This window comes from Bubalus kerabau, chromosome 1 (assembly GCF_029407905.1).
Source record: "Bubalus kerabau isolate K-KA32 ecotype Philippines breed swamp buffalo chromosome 1, PCC_UOA_SB_1v2, whole genome shotgun sequence".
NCBI classification, from domain to species: domain Eukaryota; kingdom Metazoa; phylum Chordata; class Mammalia; order Artiodactyla; family Bovidae; genus Bubalus; species Bubalus kerabau.
Window position 1 is genome coordinate 97713592 of NC_073624.1, and position 22657 is coordinate 97736248.

Here is a 22657-nt window from a genome sequence, read left to right on the forward strand (position 1 = left end):
GGATTCGAACCACCAGCTAAAACATAAAATAACAGCTCACTAAAACATCCTGTTTATATAGTACTCACAATATCAATTAATGTGTTTAAGATTATAAAAGTTAGCTTTTAGGACATTTGGACATGATTTGTTTTGTTTAGACACTGTTAGACATAGTTGGTTGATGGGGGTGTTCTTAAGTATTGGTGTTCATCATGTGTGGAATCCACTGGTTTTATTCAATGCCTAGCTACTACTGCTTTAGTGTAAATCAGTATCTAAGACCCAGATTTTCTGCTTTTACCAAGTTAACTACAAAGAACAGAATTAATTATATAATGCCTCAGTTAGCTAGCTCTCAGCCTCATTTTAAGAAGGTTAAAATTATTTAATTTTTGGTTTTTAACTTTTTACACTTTAACCATTTGGAGAAGGTACATCTGTAATTTCTTTTTTGCTTCCTTAAATATATTTATGATGGAAACAATACATGTAGAATACTAGAAACAATACATGTAGAATATTAGAAAATAACATCTGGCATTTGATTTGTCATTCAGATAATATTCGAACTACAGCTATAGAGAGGCTGACCAATGAGACATTGAGACCCTTCATTAAGACTTTGCTGTTTTGATCCCTCTGTTTATCTTTGCTCCTCCCACCCTGAGGACTGTTAGCAAATCATATGCAAGTGATTGAAAGTGCTTAAGAACTCTTAGTTAGCAGTGCACAGCATAGCAGTCCTGGACTACCTGAGGGTAGTTGCTCATAACTTTACTGGTGATTATAAATTTCCATGGGTTTCTTATGAAAATATATACAGTTATCAAATAGATATGTGTGCTACTGGCAGAAATAATGAACACAAAATAAATCTAACCCTGGCCAGGGACTTCCCTGGTGGTCCAGTGGTTAAGACTCTGAGCTTCCACTACAGGTCGGTCACGTGGGTTCCATCCCTTCCAGGAACTAAGATCCCACATGCTGTGTGGTGCAGCCAAAAAAAAAATCTAACACTGATCAAAGCTGCATATGATAAAATTTATTCCTACAAAATTTGGCTTAGTAGAAATGACTCAGAGAAAAGTCACATTTAAATAATTGTGGCTGTAATTTGATATAGTCCACAAATGTATCAGGGAAACTAGTCTTTATGGAACATTTTACCAAAGTTAATTTACATGAAAAAATCAGAAATGCTTTATTTGTACTTTACAAGAAAAAATTTTATGGGGGCTATAGGAATAGGCAGTGAGAATAATCAGTTTCATCCATCAAAAATTTGTTTTGGACAGATGAATTGGGGAAATTAAAACATTTTTCTTTCTAGAATTGGCCTTGATATAATGTTGGAGGTTTATCTTGGCTTTAAGAAAATTATGTATGTAAAACAGATAAATTCTAAGCCGTTTTTTCTCTATAATACAATGTGGCAGTCTTTTGAGTAACAGGTTCCTAGTGTATATTGCAAGTGGTTTCAATTTTACGGTTAGAGCAACAGGGTTTTCAGCATTGCCACCACTATTGTGTAAATCAGGGTGCATCTGTATCTTTTAGCCCCAATATCCAGTTTTTACATATTGTAAGTATTTCATTTGTTTTAGAATGATTTTAAACTAATTAGCAAAGGGTAATCTTGTTTTTGCACCCTAATCCTACCCTTAAAACTAGTAATCTTTGGTAATTACTTTCAGGGATTTTTTTTTTCCCTACTCACGATAGGCAGTACGGAAGTGTGTGGTAGTTTCCAGTTTGTTTTTTATATACTTATGTGTGGAAACAGTTGAATCCTAACAATTAAATTTATGATGCTTAATATCTACTTATTATAATTCTCTTAAGGAATGATATTTTAATTTATTGCTGCAGTAAACATTTCTCAAACATTTTCAAAATTATCTTTTCACATGTGAAATTTCAGCTGTTGATTGTCCTGTTTTATTACTTGACACCGTTTTGTAAATAGACAAACCACTTATGGCTAACACTGAACAAAGGAAATTAATATTTTTTGCATTTTTACCTAACATTTCCAGAGAACTTTGGTATCATTTCGATGAAAAGCTTTGATCTGTTTGGCATCATAGATACCTTTGAGAATCTGTTAAAAGCTGTATATTCACTCCCCAGAAAAATGCACATGTGCATTTTCATCTGTCCCCCAGCAGAGGTAGCTACTGTTAAATGTGTGGTGTATCTCCTCCTATCTTATATACAATACACATAAATTGTGTATCTATATACATACATTCTTTTTAACATATATTGGCTCATCAATATTATTCTGCTATTTTTTTCTGCTTAGATGTCTGAAATGTTTCTTCTATGCTATCTCAGTTTATGTTACTAATTTTAATGCCTGCTAAGTAGGCATGGATTATTCTTTTCCTTAGTGATAAAAATTTGGGTTATAGCCAGCATTTAATTTAGTTTTTCTGTTAAGAGCGGTACTGAAATGGACATCCTTATATATGCTTTTTTGTGCATATTTGCAAGTATCCTTTTGAAATAGAGATTTAGAAATGGCATTGTTAGGTCATAGGATAAACTCAGTTTTAAAATGCTGATAGATAGAGCCAGTTTGCCCTTCATTTGACTGGTACTCAGTTGCCTGGTGGCTCAGCTGGTAGAGAATCAGCCTGCAATGCAGGAGACCTGGGTTCCATCCCTGGGTTGGGAAGATCTCCTGGAGAAGGGAAAGGCTACCCACTCCAGTATTCTGGCCTAGAGAATTCCGTGGACTGTACAGTCCATGGAGTCGCAAAGGGTCGGACAAACTGAGCAACTTTCACCTCACTTCAGTTGTATGTATTTGTTTCCCTATATCATCACCTATGCTTGGTATTACTGATCATTTTAATAATTTTAAAATAGAAGTATAGAAGTTTCTTATGAATGAAATTACATTTCAGTTGAGTTCAGTCACTCAGTCGTGTCCAACTCCTTGCAACCCCATGAGTTGTAGCACGCCAGGCCTCCCTGTCCATCACCAACTCCCAGAGTTCACTCAAACTCATGTCCATTGAGTCGGTGATGCCATCCAGCCATCTCATCCTCTGTCGTCCCCTTCTCCTCCTGCCCCCAATCCCACTCAGCATCAGGGTCTTTTCCAATGAGTCAGCTCTTTGCATGAGGTGGCCAAAGTATTGGAGTTTCAGCTTCAGCATCAGTCCTTCCAAAGAACACCCAGGACTGATCTCCTTTAGGATGCACTGGTTGGGTCTCCTTGCAGTCCAAGGGACTCTCAAGAGTCTTCTCCAACATCACAGTTCAAAAGCATCAATTCTTAATTTATAGCAATAAAAGATCTCTTTAACAAGATTTTCAAAAATGCTTTGATAAGTATTCTGATGTAGGATCTTTATTTCCAACAGTGGTCACACATTACCTAAGGTCAGCCTGTGACTGTTATGGCCACAGACACATTTTATTTTTCCTATAGATTAGATGGTGAGATTTTACGTAGAAGCTGCTTTTTGAAAAATTGAAAAAGCAAGCAGTTCTGAGCCCGAATTCCAAATGTCTTCAATGTGTTGAATTCAGCCATGCCCGTTATCTGGGAATGTGCACTCTACAAATGCCATCAGCAGGCTCACTTCACTCCTTACTCTCCTATAAGCATTTGAATTTGTTATCCCCATAGCCTAAATGAAAGGAACATTTAACATAAAGGATTGCTTCTTGAATTAAATTTTCTGTATACATACTGTTAATGAAGAGGAAAGGAAACATTTACTGTTGATATGAAGACAGAAAGTAACTTTTAAAAATACACCAAGATACTGTTGTGGTTGGTATTTGTTAAGTGGAATTCTGCTTTATCTGAATATTGCTTTATTAGAAACTCTGGTCTTTTCATTTATTCTAAATCCTGTTTTTAGCTGTAACATCCAGTGACTTGGATTATATCAAGATTTGCCTTTTTAGCTAATATGTTAGATAGTTACTTGACATGTTGACAGTTAAGTTTTTCAAAGAAGTGCTCATTTAGAAGTGTCTGATGTGAGATAATTGATCTCATCCCTGTCCACACTAGCTCACCATGCCATCTCCTATGCCTGAGTACCTGAATGTGCACTACATTGGGGAGTCTGCCTCCAGGCTGCTGTTCTTATCAATGCACTGGGCACTTTCAATTCCTTCCTTCCAGGCTCTAGGGTAAGTGTCCTGAAGTTCTTGAATATTAAGTGTGATTTTGTAGCACAGATGTACATGAGGCAAGAGCTTTTATTTTGGGAGAATTTGATTAAATGGGGCAAACTGATACAGCATTATAACTTGAAATTTTATATGAAGAATCATGGTGGTATTTACTGTATATTATTTTATATGGAAGACTATCCATATTTCATAATTTGATGGAGTTAACAGTTTGAATGAAGTCAGTGCACTGGAGCCAGCATTTGTAATAGGCTGTCTTTGATTGGCTTAAATGAGGGAGGCTCTAGATGACTTGGGGTATTGTTTCTCCCTACCACCACCGTTTCAGTGTCATCTCCGGCTTGTTAATAAGGATCCGAAACTTGCATACACTGAATATGTCTGAAAATAGAAGTAACTTTTTTTTAATCATGTGGTTGGTTGCCCTCTAAAAAGGTAAGAAAATATAAATTAGCCCATAGTACCACTATGATGAGTTAGAAGTTTGGTTGTATCACTGAAGAGCATGTCTGTATTCTGTTTAGATTAGGTGGTAATGGAAAATGGTCTATTATGAGAAATCCAAGCTTTGTTTAAAGTTTGCCAGATTTCTTCATATTGTTTTAAAGTAAATGGTTTGAAGAAGCAAAGAGACCATGGAGAAAGTTAAGCCCATAGTTAGAAAAGTATTGGTCAAGTTGTAGGACCTTATTGTACAACAATGCCAATGTTATTTTCTAACTAAGAGGTATAACACAGGCCATCAAAAACTGACTTTTTAAAATCTATTTGCTCTGTTCTTTGTTTGTGTGCTTTGTTCACTGGTTGATTACCTTTGACTTTCCTGTATAAAACTTTAGACTCAGAGTTTTCATTCCAGTCCCTAAGAAAGGAAATACCAAAGAATGCTCAAACTACTGCACAATTGCGCTCATCTCACACGCTAGTAAAGTAATACTCAAAATTCTCCAGGCCAGGCATCAGCAGTATGAACCGTGAACTTCCAGATGTCTGAGCTGGTTTTAGAAAAGGCAGAGGAACCAGAGATCAAATTGCCAACATCTGTTGGATCATAGAAAAGGCAAGAGAATTCCAGAAAACATCTACTTCTGCTCCCTTCACTACACGAAAGCCTTTGCATGGATCACGACAAACTGTGGAAAATTCTGAAAGAGATGGAAATACCAGACCACCTGACCTGCCTCTTGAGAAACCTGTATGCAGGTCAGGAAGCAACAGTTAGAACTGAACATGGAACAACAGACTGGTTCCAAATAGGAAAAGGAGTACGTCAAGGCTGTATATTGTCACCCTGCTTATTTAACTCCTATGCAGAGTACATCATGAGAAACACTGAGCTGGAGGAAGCACAAGCTGGAATCAAGAATGCCGGGAGACATATCAATAATCTCAGATATGCAAATGACACCACACTTATGGCAGAAAGTGAAGAGGAACTCAAAAGCCTCTTGATGAAAGTGAAAGAGGAGAGTGAAAAAGTTGGCTTAAAGCTCAACATTCAGAAAACTAAGATCATGGCATCTGGTCCCATCACTTCATGGCAAATAGATGGGGAAACAGTGGCTGACTTTGTGTTTGTGGGCTCCAAAATCACTGCAGATGGTGACTGCAGCCATGAAATTAAAAGACGCTTACTCCTTGGAAGGAAAGTTGTGACCAACCTAGACAGCATATTAAAAAGCAGAGACATTACTTTGCCAACAAAGGTCCGTCTAGTCAAGGCTATGGTTTTTCCAGTAGTCATGTATGGATGTAAGAGTTGGACTGTGAAGAAAGCTGAGCGCCGAAGAATTAATGCTTTTGAACTGTGGTGTTGGAGAAGACTCCTGAGAGTCCCTTGGACTGCAAGGAGATCTAACCAGTCCATTCTAAAGGAGATCAGTCCTGGGTGTTCATTGGAAGGATTGATGTTGAAGCTGAAACTCCAATACTTTGGCCACCTGATGCGAAGAGCTGACTCATTGGAAAAGACCCTGATGCTGGGAAAGATTGAGGGCAGGAGGAGAAGGAGACGACAGAGGATGAGATGGTTGGATGGCATCACCGACTCAATGGACATGAGTTTGGGTAGGCTCCGGGAGTTGGTGATGGACAGGGAGGCCTGGCGTGCTGTGGTTCATGGGGTCGCAAAAAGTCCAATGCGACTGAACTGAATTGAACGTTGTATTTTCAAATATATGAGTCAGTTATAAGGTTTCATAAAACATATTTGATATTTGTTTTTGTTTTTGTAGGCAAGAAAACAGCATATCATTGGTGAAAGCTTATTGGAATGAACTGTTTACTCTTGGTCTTGCCCAGTGCTGGCAAGTGATGAATGTCGCAACTATATTAGCAACATTTGTCAACTGTCTTCACAGTAGCCTTCAACAAGGTAAAGGCTTATTTTTCCTTTTCTAGGATATAAGAGGAGACATCGGTTTTATAGTATTACGTTTAAAGTTAAGTATCAAAAGATAAATACCAATATCCTTTTTACCTTATATAATTTTTACATTTTGATAAAATTCATTAATCACCCAAAATAGTTTTAAATGAGAGTACAACAAAACTGAAACAAATGTATTTAAGTGCTATTTCTGATCAGGCCTCATGAATTTTTACACTTCAACATACATACCAAAGAATCCAGGGTACGCTTATATAGAGGTAATCAACTATTTATAAATGTATAGTTACCAACTTTAAAGTGCTTTTCTTCATTGTAGCCTTTTGAATCCCAAGGTAGGCTAAACATTTTTTTTTTTAATCAATTCATCAGTATGTATCCTTTCACTTAGACACTACTAAAGAGTCACAAAACAATCCTAATTATCTTTTTCCTTTTCCTGATTACAACTCCCATTCGCTTGAGGAGACAGGTGGGCAAGCACTGATTTATAAATGTTTTGTTTCAGAATGACTTGTGACTGTCCAAGAAGATGCCCCTTCATGAAATGGGAAGAACTATTTTTTTTTAGTTCAAGAAAAAATTATAGACGGAGAATTACATTTATTTCCTTTGCATATGCCACTTCCCATTGTTGTACATTTTTCTTGAACTATCTGCTTCCCCTCCATTTAATGGCAAAGAATAACCTCATCAATAAGATTATTGATTATTAAGATCTCATCAATAGTAGATATACCAGAAGTCAGTACTACATAAACAATAAATTTTAAGTTAGAACATACCATTTTACTCAACTTTTCTTTGGTCTTAATGGGGTTTTTTTTTGTTGTTGTAGTAGTGTTGGTAACTTAAATATCTAGATGATTTTGCTTATTTTTCATTTTGCTTATTTTATTGATATAAACTTAAATCCTATTATCAAAATTTGAGTCTTTTGTAGTTAATCTTTATAGCTTATCTTCTCAAAGATGTATCTTGGAAGGAAACATTACCTTTAGGGCTTTTTATATTAACAGCCTATTCTTTTTTTATTTTCTTGAATGAACAGTGTCTGAAGATCATTAATTAGTTTCATTTGAAGTTGGCAGGGAGGGACTTCCCTGGTGGTGCAGTGGCTAAGACTCTGTGCTCCCAGTCTAGGGGGCCTGGGTTCCATCCCTGGTTCAGGAACTAGATCCCACATGCTGCAACTAAGACCCAGCACAGCTAAATAAATAAATAAAACATTAAACTTGCAGATATATTGAATTTTTAACATTTGATAAATTGATTATATTCAAAGCTGGAAATTAGTGAGGGTGAAATATGTTGGATAAAAATAGTCATGCATTTTTGCTGAACACTAGAAGATTTTGTTTCTTTGTTTTTAATTAAAGATAAAATATCAGCAGAAAGAAGGAAATTATTGATGGAACACATCTTCAAACTACAAGAGTTTTGTAACAGCATGGTAAAACTCTGCATTGATGGATATGAATATGCCTACCTGAAGGCAATAGTACTCTTCAGTCCAGGTATATAAACATTTACTTCTTATTCAAAATACAGTGTTTGAGGATGTGGAGAAATTACAACCCTCACACATTTGCCATTGGGAATGTACATTGATGTGGAAACAACTGAAGTGTCCATCAAACGAATAAACAAAATGTAATGTATATATAAATGGAATATCATTCAGCCATAAAAAGTAACGAAATTCTAATACATGCCACCATGGATAAACCTTGAAAACAGTATGCAAGTGACAGAAACCAATCACAAAAAAAACCACATATTAAATATTTCCGTGTATCTGCATTGTCTAGAATAGGCAAATCTATAGAGAGATTTGTGGCTTCCTTGGCATAAGGAGAGGAGACACTGGAGAGTGACTACTAATGGGTGTTTCTTTTGGGGCCAACGAAGATGTTCTAAAATTAGGTTGTGGGGACAGCTGCACAACTCTGAATATACTAAAAAACGATTGAATTGTACACTTCAAATCTGTGAAATTGTTGGATGTTAGGGCATGAAAAGGAAAATTGAAGAAATCAGTGAAATGACATAGACTTTTAGTCCTGTTCAGCACTTGAATGTTTAGGTATATTTTGCTCAGCATCATTAAAAGGCAAAAAGAGAGATGAAGATTGCTTTGTTAATGGGTTAAATTTCCAAACATCTTATGCTGCTGCTAAGTCACTTCAGTCATGTCTGACTGTGGGACCCCATAGACGGCAGCCCACCAGGCTCCCCCAACCCTGAGATTCTCCAGGCAAGAACACTGGAGTGGGTTGCCATTTCCTTCTCCGAGTTCCCAATAAATAGAAAAATGGGTCTCTTGTCTTTCTACCAATTACTAGTTTTTACATATAGTAAAATGACGGTAAAGCTCAACAATCAATTTCAGAGTAAGAAAAATTGCCTATTAGGCTCTGTATTCTTCATTTTGGTATATGTTTTTCTGTTACTGTGTATCATAATAAAATTATCTGAGGAACTCTGCTTCTTACTACCTTCAGTGATATCAGTAAGATAATTAAAGCTATTTTGTACTATTCTTCTGATGTTTTAGCTAAATTAATAACATGTATCGCAATTTTTATCACAACCAATTTGCCACTTTAATTTTCCTTAAAATTGAAAGACCATAGATTTGACAGCAGAATTATAATGTACTTTTGTTTTATTAAATATTCCCTCTATTTCTGTTTGCTACTTTTCTTATTCTCCTTAGTCAGGATACCACTTTCCATTTTTTAGGCATAAGTTGCATGAAATTCTTTTAACATTTCCATTTCAGTGAAATATTTATATAGGTTATTTCATGTTGCTGTATTATTTTTCTGATAGAAATGATGTTCAGAGTTTATAATTTCCTAAGTATCTTTTTATCCTAACAATGGTGAAAGGAAGATTTTCTTATTAAAAAATATAGAATATAGCATACATGAGGGTGGGTGACATGGGTGAAGGAGAATCATGAGAGACAAACTTGCAGTTATAATCAGGTCACAGTGATGAAATTTATAACATGGTGACAGTAGTCACCATTGTATTGTAAACGTGAAAGTTCCTAGAAAATAAACCTTGAAAGTTCTCATTGTAAGAAAAAGTTTTGTAGCTTTGAATGGTGACAGATGATAACTAGACTTACTGTGGTGATCATTTCACAGTGCATATGAATGTCACTTCATTTTGTTGTGTACCTTAAACAGATACAATGTTGTATGTTAATTATACTTAAGTTAAAATATGTATTATTATTTTAATGAAAAAAATTTTAAAGAATATATTTTGAAAATGGGGGCTTCCCTCATAGATATTAGATGTTAGAATACATATATCAGATGAAATAGTTTTAAGGGTTTAAGTACAGTGCCTGGTATTTAGTGGGTGGGTTACTAAAATAGTATTTGTGGAATGAAAGAGCCACACATATATGATCGGGCTTCCTTCTGAACTGTTTTTTATCACCTCTTCCATCTCCACTTGGTATCTCAGTAAATGAGTATTCAGAACTAAGGTAACAATATATTCTTTAATGTTTCAGATCATCCAGGCCTAGAAAACATGGAACAGATTGAGAAATTTCAGGAAAAGGCTTATGTTGAATTCCAAGATTATATAACCAAAACATATCCAGATGACACCTACAGGTATCTAGAAGTTAAATACTATTTAATTAAATTCATCTTAAAAATTTTTGTGTATTTGTTTCCTTATTCTCCATTCCAAATGTAATTAAATTTATTCAGCTTTGGCCTTTCAAGTAGTTAATGCATTGTTGCAAGCACTTTATATGTACTGTTTTATATGAGGCTTCAGCACAGAAAGGTTAAGTAACCTGCTCAAAGTCACACAATAAACAGCAGAGCCAGGTAGTTTGACTCTCACACCCAAGCTCTTAACTTGCTTCAGATGGAATAATGGATAGAATTAGAAAAGCAGATGAAAAGTGCATGAATTAAAAAAATAGCTTATTTTATAATTAATTTTGAAATTTGGCCTATGGCATTTATAGCAAGGTGTTTCTTAACAGTGTCCTTTAATAAAATGAACTCAGTTTTTGAGTGATTAAGCATTTGGCTGTCAAAGCAAGAGCACCTGGGTTTAATGCCTAACCCTGCTACTTACTAGCTGTAAGACCTTATAGAAGTTAATAGAAGTTATTTAACTTCTATTTCAATTTCTTTACTGTAAAATGGAGATAATAGTACCCACATTTTATAATTAGTATAAGGATTAAATCAGTTAATATATTCAAAGAGCTTGGTAGAGCAGTGCCTGTTACATAGTAAGGGCTATGTAAATTTATTTACTAATATTATTAACATACTTCAAACTAGTAAAAGAATATGTTACATATAATAACTTTTTACATATATTAGATAATAGGCTTATAAGGCAGTTCCATCATGAAAATAGCTGTAGTTTATCTAACATCTAAACAGTTTTCCTACCTTACTTCCTACCAGTTCTGTGAATACAGCTCAGCTGGTGAGAACAAACAGGAAATGAGGTATTTGAGCAGTATAGTACATGAACACAGAAAGATCACTTAATTCTGGGTCTGCTGGTTTCACTTGTTCTCAAGTGCTCCAGTGTTCTCAAGAGTGTAAGGCCTTAGCATAGAGGAAGGACAGATAATGCCACAAACGTTTTGGAAAGGTAGTTCTTTGGGTGATAGTTTTGTTATGATTTTTTTTTTTTTTCAGTTTTTTAAAGTTTCAAAAGTTTTATACCTTATATAAATTAATGGGCTTTCCCTGATGGCTGAAAAGGTAGAGTCTGCCTGCAATGCTGGAGACCAGGGTTTGATCCCTGGGTCAAGAAGATACCCTGGAGAAGGGCGTGGCAACCCATTTTAGTATTCTTGTCTGGAGAATTCCATGGACAGAGGAGGCTGACAGGCTACAGTCCATGGGGTCGCAGAGTCGGACACAACAGAGCAACTAGCACACACACATACAAATCAATAGAGTATTTAGAATTTTCCTCGTTTTGACTGTACGCCTTCTTGCTGACCTCTGTTGCATTAGGTTCCAGGTTCTTTGACCTCTGGAACTCTTTCTTAGTTTCTTATATCCATAGTTAGTTTAATTAATTATCTTTGGATAGCAGTTTTCAACTTAAGATGTACTTTCACACAAGACATTGTCCCACCTCACTAGCACAGAAACTGGTAGGGATCCTTTTGTTGATTGTCACAACATTGTGAAAGAGACAGGACGAGTAGTGGCTTCCACCCATTCACATAGCTAGGAAGTAGTTGAATCAGGATTTGAACTTAATGGTTTTGATTCTGTAATCTGTGCTCTTCCCATTAATAACAGCTATTGCCTATTTGGGGCTTCCCTAGTGGCTCAGCTGGTAAAGAATCTGCCTGCAATACAGGAGACCTAGGTTCGATCCCTGGGTTGGGAAGATTACCTGGAGAGGGGAACAGCTACCCACTCCAGTATTCTGGCCTGGAGAATTCCGTGGACTACATCCATGGGGTCACAAAGAGTCAGGCATGACTGAGCGACTTTTCACTTCACTTCACTTCACTTCATTGCCTATTTTACTATTCCCAATACATTTTGCAAAGCAAAACCGAAAAAACTATCGTTGAGCCTCATGTATCCTGATGACACAAAACATTGCTATTATAACCTTGAAAGAGTTCCTAAGCCATTAAACTTATAACTCGATCCATGGTTTAAAACTTTGTTCCATGGTTCATACAACCAACTAGAGGTAGCACAGCATAGCAGTTAAGAGCAAGGCTTTCCAAAGAAGTCTGTCAGACATCATATATATCTAGGTGATTGTCATATAGTTTAAGGCTTGAGAATACTAAATGTTTAAGTGTTGAAAACTGTTGGTAATCTTTGTTTATGGCATTGGTATTCATGCAGAAATTACGAATATCTTTCTACTGAGTTACTCTTTGATTCACAACCTTGTTCACCTTCCTTTTCTCTTTTGAGGTTGTCTAGACTACTACTTCGATTGCCAGCTTTGAGATTGATGAACGCTACCATCACCGAAGAACTGTTTTTCAAAGGTCTCATCGGCAATGTTCGAATTGACAGTGTCATCCCACATATTTTAAAAATGGAACCTGCAGATTATAACTCACAAATAATTGGTCACAGCATTTGAAAGCTGAGATCTCAATTTAAAGTGATTGTTCTTTCCCAGAACACAAGAAGATACCAAATCGAACTCACTGATTCCAGGGCATCTGGAAATTTTTACTTTAAAAGAGAAACCAAAAACCAAGATATTTTGATTTTACTTCCTTAAGAAGAATGTTTGAAGTGACTGAGCAGGTAGCAGGAATTAGAATTTCCTTTCCTGTCTTATTTAAGTGAATAAAAAATATTATCATTTTATTCTTGGTTAAGATGACACCTAAAGCTGTCACCTCTTGACTAAGATTTCTCCTTTTATTTTATAAAACAAATAAATAAGTCTCTCTTTTTTCCCCCCAGAATTGTGTTCTATTCATGTTTACTTTCATTATGAACCAGTATAAACACTTAATCAATCGCTAAGAAGGATCTTGCATTTTATGCTTCTAAAATATAATCTGTTTTAATTACCTGTCTAAAGAAGATTATTTTATGCTCAGTGATATAATGATAACACTGGGACTATAGGAGATAATAATTGAATATAAATATTTTTTTGTTTTTTGTAAATATCATGGCACCATTAGCATTTATCACCCTCATTGCTGGCGATGAGACATAGGTTATTTGTGAACTTAAGAGCTGATATCTTTAGTGTTGTGTATTATTAGTTACAAGCACTTTTTATTTATGTATGTAGCAGAAAATTGTTTTTGAGAATAAGATAGGGTTCATGTTTTAATATTTTTGGTTTACTGTGTTGTAAAAGTAATAGAAACTGATTGAGCGCCCCAAGTTTCAGTATTTCACAGTAGATATTTAAATTGTTGTTGTTTATTCCACAGAAAGCATCTGTCATCTCTCCCTCTTTTCTGACCTGCATTTAGTTTCCAGACCCTTCCATGGGATTTAGCCAGTTTCTTTTAGGTCACTGCAAATACCTCCTTTGTGAAAGTGGATTTATCATAGCCAGTCTGTGTTTCCAAAGTGAGTTAGACAGTTATTTAAAAGCAGTTGATAATTTTTTGAGACTTCAGTTGTTTAATACATGGAGGAATGTGCACTGATTTTTCACTCTAAAGGGGAAAAGGCTGTTTTAACAACAGTATGAGCATCATCCTGAAGCACTGCCTTGTATACCACAATGGAAACAGTTTAGATTCCTTGAATGTCTTCCACAGTGATGTTTTCTTTAGCAGAACATGATACTGTTAAGTATTTCTTTGCTATAACTTCGTGAGAAATTACTTTGTTATCTCTATTTGTTGATTTTTTTAAAAATAAGGATATTTTATTGCACTCGAACATTTTTTACAAAGATTTTGCAATAGAAGAGAAGCAGAATTTGGGGGAAGAGTATGGATTTTACTAATTGCTGCTTTATAGTAAATCAGAAGTTTTAAAGTGTCAATTTACAGTCTTTACCAACTTAAGGGAAACTTTTGTTCCCTATTTAAAATGTGATTTTTGTCAATGGGATTTTTTCTCTATAATGACAGCTGGGTAAACTACATTTAGTACAGAATAGTCAAATGGAAAAATCAGTAGGTTTATACCTTTATAAACCCACTGAAGAAAGCCAAGGATTTGAGAAATTCTTTGAAGTAATGTACTAATGGTTAATTAAGATACATGTTTGAAGTATTTTTCCTGATTACATTTACAGTTGTATTTGGAAGTGTTTTTTAAAAACTACATTAAAATGTGGCCTGCATTACAAATTTGTTTTCTGCCAATACATTTGATTTCAGAGTCCTGTTTGTTCATTGGTCATCCTTCTGTTTGTTCCATTGTTAAGAAATCTCTAGTAAGATTTATGAAAGTACTTTCAGGAAGAAAAAGCATGGAAAACATTTCCATATCCCAATATTTTAGGATGATTTACAGTTCAGTTTGAAGACTTGCAACTAAATATTACACACTGACCGTTTATTTTCTTTCTCTCCTGAAATCTCAGTAAAGTGTAAACACACAATGACAGATGAAACAGGAGGGAAGAAATCAAAGGATAAGAGAGTTGAATAAATTTTAGGGAAAGAAAATGCGGGTAGAGAAAGAGCCAAAACCAAGGGAATGGTCATCTGAATGCCTGCAAAAGGTGGTACATTGAGAAAGGAGCCAGTATGCGTTGCAGTGTCCAAGAATGCTGTCTAGTGCCCGGAGGAACCAGGTGCTCATTTTCAGAGGTGGTACTTGGAGCATTAACAAGAGGATTGATTGCATATCTGTCTACAGAATCATTGAACTGCCTTTCTCTACGTTTATTGAAGTCAGGTGACCCCTTTCTTTTTCTTGTATATTTTTGTCTTGTTTTTGGCTGCGCTGCACAGCATGTGAGATCTTAGTTCTCCAACTGGAGATCAAACCCATGCCCCCTGCACTGGAAACTTGGAATCTTAACTGCTGGACCACCAGGGAAGTCCCCAGTGACCACTTTCTATCCTTCAGCCTGTTTGAACAAGAAGCCAGAGATGAATAATCTTGAGACACTAAACCAGAAGATCACAGGATTTATAGGATACCAGGGATAACAGACGGAGAAGGCAGTGGCACCCCACTCCAGTACTTTTGCCTGGAAAATCCCATGGACGGAGGAGCCTGGTAGGCTGCAGTCCATGGCGTCACTAGGAGTCGGACACGATTGAGCGACTTCACTTTCACTTTTCACTTTCATGCATTGGAGAAGGAAATGGCAACCCACTCCAGTGTTCTTGCCTGGAGAATCCCAGGGACAACGGAGCCTGGTGGGCTGTCGTCTCTGGGGTCACACAGAGTCGGACACGACTGAAGTGACTTAGCAGCAGCAGCAGCAGGGATAACAGAAGGCTTGGATTAGGTATAATCTTGAAGATATGGATTAAGTGAAAATCTGTTGAATATGGGCTCCCTAAGCATGTTCCCAGAATGCTGACCACTGGGTATAGGCTTCTATGCCAGGATTTTTTTTCTTTGGGAAAAACTAATTTGTCTGGAAAAAAGATCTCTAGACACTCAACTTTTGGTTGTCCCTGATAAGAAGACTGCCTACCATTTTATCACTCTTCAGTGAATCCCAGTATTTCCAAGTCATATATGTATACATAGGGTTCCCATTCAGCTCTCTAACATCTACTGTTAAATATGAACATAGAGTCAGGATCATCAGATATTTGAGGAAAATTTCTAATACATAAGAGATCAGCTATAATCTGATGGTGGGGGCAGATAACAATGCAGTGATCAGAAAAGTACCCCACCTTCAAATATAATTAATATTTTGAAAGAAAGTAGGTGTATTCATTAAATGAAAATAGGATGCTTTGAAAAGGAAAATTTAAAGGAAGAAACTGCCCCTGGAAATTTAAACTAATAGCCAAAACAATTCAGAGTTGCAAGATAAAGTTGTTGAGGAAAGGTTTCAAGGTTTCAACAACCTTCAAAGTACAATTCACCCTTGAATAACATGGGTGTTAGGGGCACCAACCGCCTGCAGCTCCTGTAGTACTGTAGTGTGTATGTATTTTTAAAGTCTGCACGTAAATAGACCCACATAGTTCAAACCCATGATTTTAAGGGTCACCTCTATAACCAAGAGACAGAGAAATAGAAAATGAGAAAAGAGAACAGGACGTCTAACATTTTAATAGTAAGGACTTAAGAGAAAACAAAAGACGAGGTAAGAAAATTATTTGATACAAGAAAAGTTCCACAGAAGGACATGTGCTTCTCAGGTTGAATGATTGACCTGTTAAATGAAAAAGATCCATACCATCTTGAAATGAGAACAGCATAATCAAAGAAGATAGTGTATTACTGCTTCTAACAGTATTGTGGAATAGATAACTCTGAAGGCCTTTGATCTATTGCTGGACTTGCAAGAAATATGGCATGAGTTCTCAAAGCAGGCTAAAGTTGTCCCAGGTCATGAACCCTCCCTATCCTGCAGAATCAAAACTCGGGAAAACATTAATTTACATCAGAGTTTTGCACACTTTTCTGTAAAGGGCCAGAGCATCAGTGTTTTTTACTTTGAGGACCTTACCATGTCTGAATCAACTACTCTGCTGTTGTTCAAAAGCAGCTGTAGAGTGTACATAAGTGAATGGGCATGGCAGTGGTCCAGTAAAACATTTAAAAAACGGAGTGAACTGGACTTAGCCTTTTGTGTGTAGTTTGCTGACCTCTAATTTAGAACCTCAATTTGTCACACATTAAGCTCAACCAAATATGAGCTCACAAAATTACCAAAGTTAGAAGGAAATTTGAATGAGTCAGCAATAAGCAATACATATAGATCCTAAAAAATAGATATTGAAGTTATCCTATCTGTAGTGATTCAAAGTGTACATAACAAGTTTTAAGAAGAAAAAAATGGAATCGAAAAGGTTGTGGGTATTGTGGTTCAACCAGTATCCTTTTGGGCATCTACTGTGTGCTGTGGTTGTAGGCACTTCTGAGTCCCCAGCACTTCTGGCTCGGTGACCTCCCTTGGTGACCAACACCACCAGCCACCGACTCACCTGAGCCAACACCTAGGGCAGCTCTTCCATCTTCCCACCCCCATCGAGTTCAACAGTAACCCCTGAAGCTTCGGCTTCCAGAGTTGGTCGCAGATCCCTTCGCCTCTGTGTGTGTGCCTCTGCCCCTGGCAGCCTTCTCCAGCAGCACCACTGAGAACCTTCTGAAGCACATCTGTCTGCACCCGTCCATTCCCTTCTTACAACCCTTCCATGGACCCGCTTGCCAACTGGACACGTCCCAGCTGCCTCCCGTGGTCTCTGGAGCCCTGAGGGGTGTGCCTGACTCAGGCCCAGTTCTTCAGCCTTCTCCCTGTGTGTCTGTGGGACACACCAAGGTCCCTGTCCCCTTTGGGTGTGCTGCCCCACTCACCTTCACTTGCATTTTGCTCTTCATCCCCTGCCCTCTGCTTCCAGGGACGGAGGCAATTCCTCAGGCCTTTTCAACCAGCCCATCTCTGTCCTCACTGACGTGCCTTTTTCTTTAAAAAAAAAAAAAAATTTATATATATATATATATTATATATATATATGTTCATTAAAAAAAAATAAGTAGCAGAGTTGGCTTGGGTGGACACTGAGCACATATGTTGGGCTGTTAAGTACCCACAGTGGAGAGAGTTGAACCTTGATTTTGTCAGTCAGCATTATGGGCAGTGAACTTAGAAAAGTCGTGGGGCCAGCAGAAATCCTGAATAGGAAGGTGGTCTCCGTGCAAACAAGGGAGAGACTGAAGAACCAAGTCATTTAGATGGTTTACCCAGTTTCATAGCAGGCCTGGCAATTTTACAAATCTGAGGCCCTCACCCAGGTGGAGGATAGCAACTGCAGGCTGAGCAAAAGATTCCTGCACTGCCCTGTTACCTTACCACCAACCAATCAGAAAAAAGTCACATACCCTGCAGTCCTCAACCCAAATTTTACCTATAAAAACTTTTCCCTGAAAACCACTGGGCAGTTGGGGGATTTAGAGTATGAACCACCCATTCTGTTTGGTTGGCCTTGAAATAAACTTTTCTTTCCCACCCCCACCCCTCCCACACACAAAAAAGCAAGAAACGGGAACAGCAATGGGGAACAAACAGATTTTAAAACAAGCAGAAACAACACTAGGAAAAAATGAAATCTTAAAAATCAATCCATGGTGAAAGATTATGCCTTTAACATCCTTTTAATACACACACACACACAGACTTATATCCCAGGGAACTGAAAACAGATCTGGAAGAGATGTATACACTCCCATATTTACTGCATGATAGCTAAGAGATGAAAGCAACCAAAAACACCCACTGAAAGATGAATGGATAGAGAAAAAGTGATATGTACACACAGTAGAGTATTAGCCTTACAAAAGGAAATCCTGTCACATGGATTTCATCCTACAACCTGGATGAAACTGAAGGATAGTATGCTAAGTAAGATAAAAGTGAAAGTGTTCTCGTGTCTGACTCTTTGTGACCCCAAGGACTGTAGCCCACCAGGTTCCCATGTCCATGGAATTCTCCAGGCAAGAATACTGGAGTGGGTTGTCATACCGTTCTCCAGGGGATCTTCCTGACCCAGGCAGATTCTTTACTGTCTGAGCCAAGACAAGGCCTGCATGATTTCATTTATAGCAGGTATCTAAAGTAGTCATACTCTCAGAAAGTAGAATAGTGGTTATTGGGCTCTGGTGACCTAATAGGAACTCCAATAGGAGCTTCCCAGATGGTGCTAGTGGTAAAGAAAGTGAAAGTCGCTCAGTTGTGTCCAATTCTTGGGGACCCTCTGGACTATACAGTCCATGGAATTCTCCAGGCTAAAATACTGGAGTGGGTAGCCTTTCTCCAGGGAATCTTCCCAACCCAGGGATTGAACCCAGGTCTCCCGCTTTGAGGGAGGATTCTTTACCAGCTGAGCCACCAGGGAAGCCCAAGAATACTGGAGTGGGTAGCCTATGCCTTCTCCAGCAGATGTTCCTGACCCACGAATTGATCTGGGGTCTCCTGCATTGCAGGCTGATTCTTTACCAATTGAGCTATTAGGGAGTAGTAAAGAACCTACCTGCCAATGCAGGAGACGTAAGAGATGCAGGTTCGATCTATCCCTGGGTGTTCCCTGGGTGGGAAAGATCTCCTGGAGGAGGGCATGGCAACCTACTCCAGTGTTCTCGCCTGGAGAATCCCATGGACAGAGGGGCCTGGCGTGCTATGGCCCATAGGGTCGCAAAGAGTCAGATACAACTGAAGTGACTTAGCAAAGCACAGCACAACCTAGTATAGAGAGAAAGGGGAGTGGTGTTCTGTGGGTTGAGAGTTTCAGTTTTGCAAGATACAAAAGTTCTAGAGATTTGCTGCACAACTATATATATATATATATAGTTAACATTACTGTATTATCCACTTTAAAACAAGATGGTAAATTTTATGGGGTTTTTTTTTTGCCTCTCCCCACACACATACACAGGATGCTAGGAAACCAAATTGTACTTTTGAAAACTGTTCCGTAAGGGAGAGAATCAAGCATCTTTCCTATCAGATCAGAACAGATCAGTCACTCAGTCGTGTCCGACTCTTTGTGACCCCATGAATCGCAGCACGCCAGGCCTCCCTGTCCATCACCAACTCCTGGAGTTCACTCAGACTCACATCCATCGAGTCAGTGATGCCATCCAGCCATCTCATCCTCTGTCATCCCCCTCTCCTCCTGCCTCCAATCCCTCCCAGCATCAGAGTCTTTTCCAATGAGTCAACTTTTCGCATGAGGTGGCCAAAGTACTGGAGTTTCAGCTTTAGCATCATTCCTTCCAAAGAAATCCCAGGGCTGATCTCCTTCAGAATGGACTGGTTGTATCTCCTTGCAGTCCAAGGGACTTTCAAGAGTCTTTTCCAACATCACAGTTCAGAAGCATCAATTCTTCGGTGTTCAGCCTTCTTCGCAGTCCAACTCTCACATCCATACATGACCACAGGAAAAACCATAGCCTTGACTAGACAGACCTTTGTTGGCAAAGTAATGTCTCTGCTTTTGAATATGCTATCTAGGTTGGTCATAACTTTCCTTCCAAGGAGTAAGCGTCTTTTAATTTCATGGCTGCAGTCACTATCTGCAGTGATTTTGGAGCCCAGAAAAATAAAGTCTGACACTGTTTCCACTGTTTCCCCCACCTATTTCCCATGAAGTGATGGGACCGGATGCCATGATCTTCGTTTTCTGAATGTTGAGCTTTAAGCCAACTTTTCACTCTCCTCTTTCATCAACAGGCTTTTTAGTTCCTCTTCACTTTCTGCCATAAGGGTGGTGTCATCTGCATATCTGAGGTTATTGATATTTCTCCCGGCAATCTTGATTCCAGCTTGTGTTTCTTCCAGTCCAGCGTTTCTCATGATGTACTCTGCATATAAGTTAAATAAACAGGGTGACAATATACAGCCTTGACGAACTTCTTTTCCTATTTGGAACCAGCCTGTTGTTCCATGTCCAGTTCTAACTGTTGCTTCCTGACCTGTGTACAAATTTCTCAAGAGGCATATCAGGTGTCTGGTATTCCCATCTTTCCTATATGAACAGTATTTCAGGAACCAAATAGTTGAGAGGAAGTTTTCTCTTTATAGGGCTTCCCAGGGTGGTGGTAGTAGTAAAGAATCTGCCTGCTAATGCAGGAGATGCAGGAGACGTGGACTCAATCCCTGGGTCAGAAAGATCGCCTGGAGGAGGGAATGGCACCCCAATCCAGTATTCTTGTCTGGAAAAACAAATGGGGAGAGAAGCCTGGCAAACTAAGGCCAGTGGGGCTGCAAAGAGTTGGACATGACTGAGCACACACACTTTTCTCTTTATAGGAGCTTTGTGGCTAATGAAGGAATGAAATTATTTAGACAATGCTTAGCAGTGACAGCTAAAATCACAAAAAAATGAGACAAGCAGATACCATATATGTTCCTGAATGGAAAGATAACAAAAAAATGAACACAGGTCTTGTTAGGTGCCTAGATTTAATACTAACATACAGAAGTACAGGGGCTAGAAGAACACAAGGACACAATCAACAAAATCCAGACAGTGGAAAACTCTACAGGAGAAATTACCAGTTTCTTTGTCAAATAAACCAGAAGGACCAAAAACAAGGGGTGGGAAATGGGGGGAATCATATATTAAAAGAAAATCAGTTACAAAATATGGAACTTATTTGGACAAACTAAAAAAAAGTATTAAATGATTGTGGAAATTTGAACCTTCCTCAGCAGATATTTTATATTAAGCAGTTATTAACTTTTTCAGGTGAGATAGTAATAATATGGTTATGCTTTTAGAATAATTTTTATATTGTGGAATAAGACAGATGGAATTTTTTAAAAACAAAAAAGCCTGTGGAAAGCCCATGAAAATCACACTTCAGCATAAAATAAATTCCTGTGTGACATAATTTTGAGTGATTGAGTCTAAGAAAAGAAAATTTGATCCTAACATTTGGAGGTTTCTCTTCTGGGGTTGAAGATTTAGTAGTGTGACATTACATGTCTGGGTCCAATCTTATTAGTCCTCTCAGGAAATAATGTGTTTCCATTTTTAAAACTCTTTAGACAATTATGAAGACTTGCAGTTATGGATTAGAGTGTAAATCTTATAAACCTTGGCCTTTTTAAAGAAATGATATGGTAAACTGGCATCTGGAAGCACAAAAGATGAGAAGAGATGAAGAAAGTGACCATGTGCCAAGTTTCTCATCTCAAATAGCTGGGACTCAAGAGGACTGTTTCAAACTGACAGATCAAGGAGTATATGTTTTAAAGCATATTGAAAGTCATAAAGTTAGATGCTAGAAAAAATAATGTTCATTTAATGCCTTTTATTATTTAAAAATGGCAGAAATGCCACCCTTATGGCAGAAAGTGAAGAGGAATTGAAGAGCTTCTAGATGAAAGTGAAAGAGGAGAGTGAAAAAGTTGGCTTAAAACTCAACATTCAAAAAACGAAGATCATGGCATCTGGTCCCATCACTTCATGGTGAATAGATGGGGAAACAATGGAAACTGTGGACTTTATTTTCTTGGGCTCCAAAATCACTGCAGATGGTGACTACAGCCATGAAATTAAAAGACGCTTGCTCCTTGGAAGAAAAGCCATGACAAATGTAGACAGCGTATTAAAAAGTAGAGACATTACTTTGCCGACAAAGGTTCGTCTAGTTTTTCCAGTATGGTTTTTCCATTAGTCATGTATGGATGTGAGAGTTGAACCATAAAGAAAGCTGAGCGCCAGAGAATTGATGCTTTTGAACTGTGGTGCTGGAGAAGACTCTTGAAGAGTCCCTTGGACAGCAAGGAGATCAAACCAGTCAATCCTAAAGGAAATCAGTCCTGAATATTCATTGGAAGGACTGATGCTGAAGCTGAAGCTCCGATCCTTTGGCCTCCTGATGTGAAGAACTGACTCTTTGCAAAAGACCCTGATGTTGGGAAAGAGTGAAGGAAGGCAAAGGGGATGATAGAGGATGTGATGGTTGGATGGTATCACAGACTCAGCGGACATGAGTTTGAACA

General features: G+C 37.9%; 1 protein-coding gene across 3 annotated transcripts in view; it reads left to right on the plus strand.

The window, feature by feature from the left end:
• NR2C1 (nuclear receptor subfamily 2 group C member 1) overlaps positions 1–14357 on the plus strand; it is a 39527-nt gene extending 25170 nt beyond the window's left edge. For 2 of the 3 annotated variants that reach the window (XM_055585231.1, XM_055585240.1), the window contains exons 10-14: positions 4019–4140; positions 6378–6517; positions 7912–8049; positions 10068–10173; positions 12490–14357. In XM_055585231.1, coding sequence (XP_055441206.1) covers positions 4019–4140; positions 6378–6517; positions 7912–8049; positions 10068–10173; positions 12490–12664 — 681 coding nt within the window. In that variant the 3' untranslated portion in view covers positions 12665–14357. The remainder of the gene's footprint in view (positions 1–4018; positions 4141–6377; positions 6518–7911; positions 8050–10067; positions 10174–12489) is intronic. The other variant, XM_055585248.1, reaches the window with a different exon arrangement.
• Positions 14358–22657: the final 8300 nt, after the last annotated feature.